Here is a 1,819-nt window from a genome sequence, read left to right as displayed (position 1 = left end):
TTAAAATTTTACATTATACAGGTATAATTTATTTTAGAAGGTTTTGGAAAAAAATTCATAAATACATAAATTAAATTATTAATTTATACTTATAAAAAATATTTTATTTTACTGTATTTAAAACTCTTTGGAAAATTTGTATAACAGTGAAATTTAACAAGTTTACCTTGTAATTCTTTATGGATATTAGAATAACATTAAAAATTGTATCTATCTCATTTAAAACTAGGTTGATCAATTTTCAAAAAAAAAAAAAGGAGTGCTAAATATGGTTATTAATAATTAATACTTCTTATAAAGTTAAATGTATACAAAATTTTACCTTTAAAATAAATTTAAGTTGTAAAATTTTTTAAGTTCGAGTTCGTTTTAATAATAATTACTCGTATCATTTTAAAATAAATTATTTTTAAAAAAAAAAATGGGGAGAGGAGGGAATAACTTATTTTTAAAATTTTGGTATTATATACATGATACATAAATTATCTATTATATACATGATAAATTTTGTTTAGAGTAAAATTATTAATTAAATATTTAAAAAATATTGAATGTTTCTTACAAACGATAAACTAATTGTTCTTACATAAAAAATTTTAAATATTGTTTCGAAACTTATTTCTTTGTTCTCATTACTCGATAAAATTTATTTATTTATTTATGTCTTTCAGAAAAATTATACATAATGTAATCTAAAATGCACAAAAAATTTATTTATTATTTTTTTTTAATCAAATAGTTACAAGATATGATTCGAAACCATGATAAATAAAAAAGTTATGTAAACTGATGTATATAAGAATCATGTTTAAAAACTTACACAATTTAAATGTCTAGTTAGTATTCTAAAAATGATTGCCTAAAACTCTCTAAGAAAAAAAAAACATTTTCTCTTTTTACAGTACTTGCCAGGTTTCACTTTATTACTTGCCTGCATAATGTAGGTCAGGACCATATCTTTTGATTTTAACTTAGTGAAAGACATTATCATTTTAAATATATATATATTAAAATACCAGCTCGTTTAAAAGTGCATTTAAAATATTTTTTTTTTTCGTTTTATTTATTAAAATATAGAACAACACATCAAAATGTGTCCGCTGTGGCCGTTTCATTTCGTACTCCTGTATATTCTATTGCTGGGACCATTATGGTTTGCTATGTGTTCAGCAGCTGTTTACGCAGCAAAAAGCATTCCGATGGAATTCGATCCTGAACGATTGGAATTAGGAATGGAAGAAACAAAACAAGTCTTTGTTTATTCTGAAGATCCGGAAATGTTTAAGCATAAATGGAAAGTAGAGAGTGTTCAAGAAAATATGAATATTCGATTTGAAAACGAGTCTTATTTATTGAATTTCAATACTTATGATAATTGGACTAGTGTTTTTAACGTGACGGGAAATTTTTTGGGAAAAGCCGTCGTCAAATTGCGTTCAATTGACGATCAAGGACAAGTGTACGAATCTAAAAATGGTTTATCCGTGACCGTGGTTCGCGGAAAGAGAAATTTGGACAGGATATTTACAATATCCATCATCGTATTGGTTTCTATATTGTACATCTCCTTTGGCTGTGCCATGGATTGGCAACTCGTTAAGGAAACGTTAAAAAAACCAATAGCTCCTCTTATAGGTTTCGTTTCGCAGTTTCTTTTTATGCCACTGGTAAGTTAATTATACAATTTCATCATTAGTATTACCGACATGATGATGTTTCTTTTATTAAAACACATGTAAGCAAGGTCATGTTTGCTGAAAAAAAAATGGCATTGTTAACTCAGAAAAATAATAATCGGATTTATAGAAAGAATTTTTTT

The 1,819-nt window shown here is 25.3% G+C and overlaps 2 protein-coding genes across 2 annotated transcripts in view; one reads left to right on the top strand and one right to left on the bottom strand.

The window, feature by feature from the left end:
* The window catches only part of Phum_PHUM095740 (uncharacterized protein), a gene marked incomplete at both ends in the record, with an annotated part of 4,484 nt that extends 3,499 nt beyond the window's left edge, over positions 1 to 985 (bottom strand). The window contains one exon of the mRNA XM_002423870.1: positions 928 to 985. Within this exon, the coding sequence (XP_002423915.1) occupies positions 928 to 985 (58 nt within the window). The remainder of the gene's footprint in view (positions 1 to 927) is intronic.
* A 106-nt stretch (positions 986 to 1,091) lies between these two features.
* Phum_PHUM095630 (Ileal sodium/bile acid cotransporter, putative) overlaps positions 1,092 to 1,819 on the top strand; it is a gene marked incomplete at both ends in the record, with an annotated part of 5,421 nt that continues 4,693 nt past the window's right edge. Inside the window, one exon of the mRNA XM_002423869.1 lies at positions 1,092 to 1,667. Coding sequence (XP_002423914.1) covers positions 1,092 to 1,667 — 576 coding nt within the window. The remainder of the gene's footprint in view (positions 1,668 to 1,819) is intronic.

This window comes from Pediculus humanus, genomic scaffold, assembly GCF_000006295.1.
Source record: "Pediculus humanus corporis 1103172107447 genomic scaffold, whole genome shotgun sequence".
Taxonomy (NCBI): Eukaryota; Metazoa; Arthropoda; class Insecta; order Psocodea; family Pediculidae; genus Pediculus; species Pediculus humanus.
The sequence above is the reverse complement of the archived record's forward strand: the minus strand, read 5'-3'. Positions and strand labels throughout refer to the sequence as shown.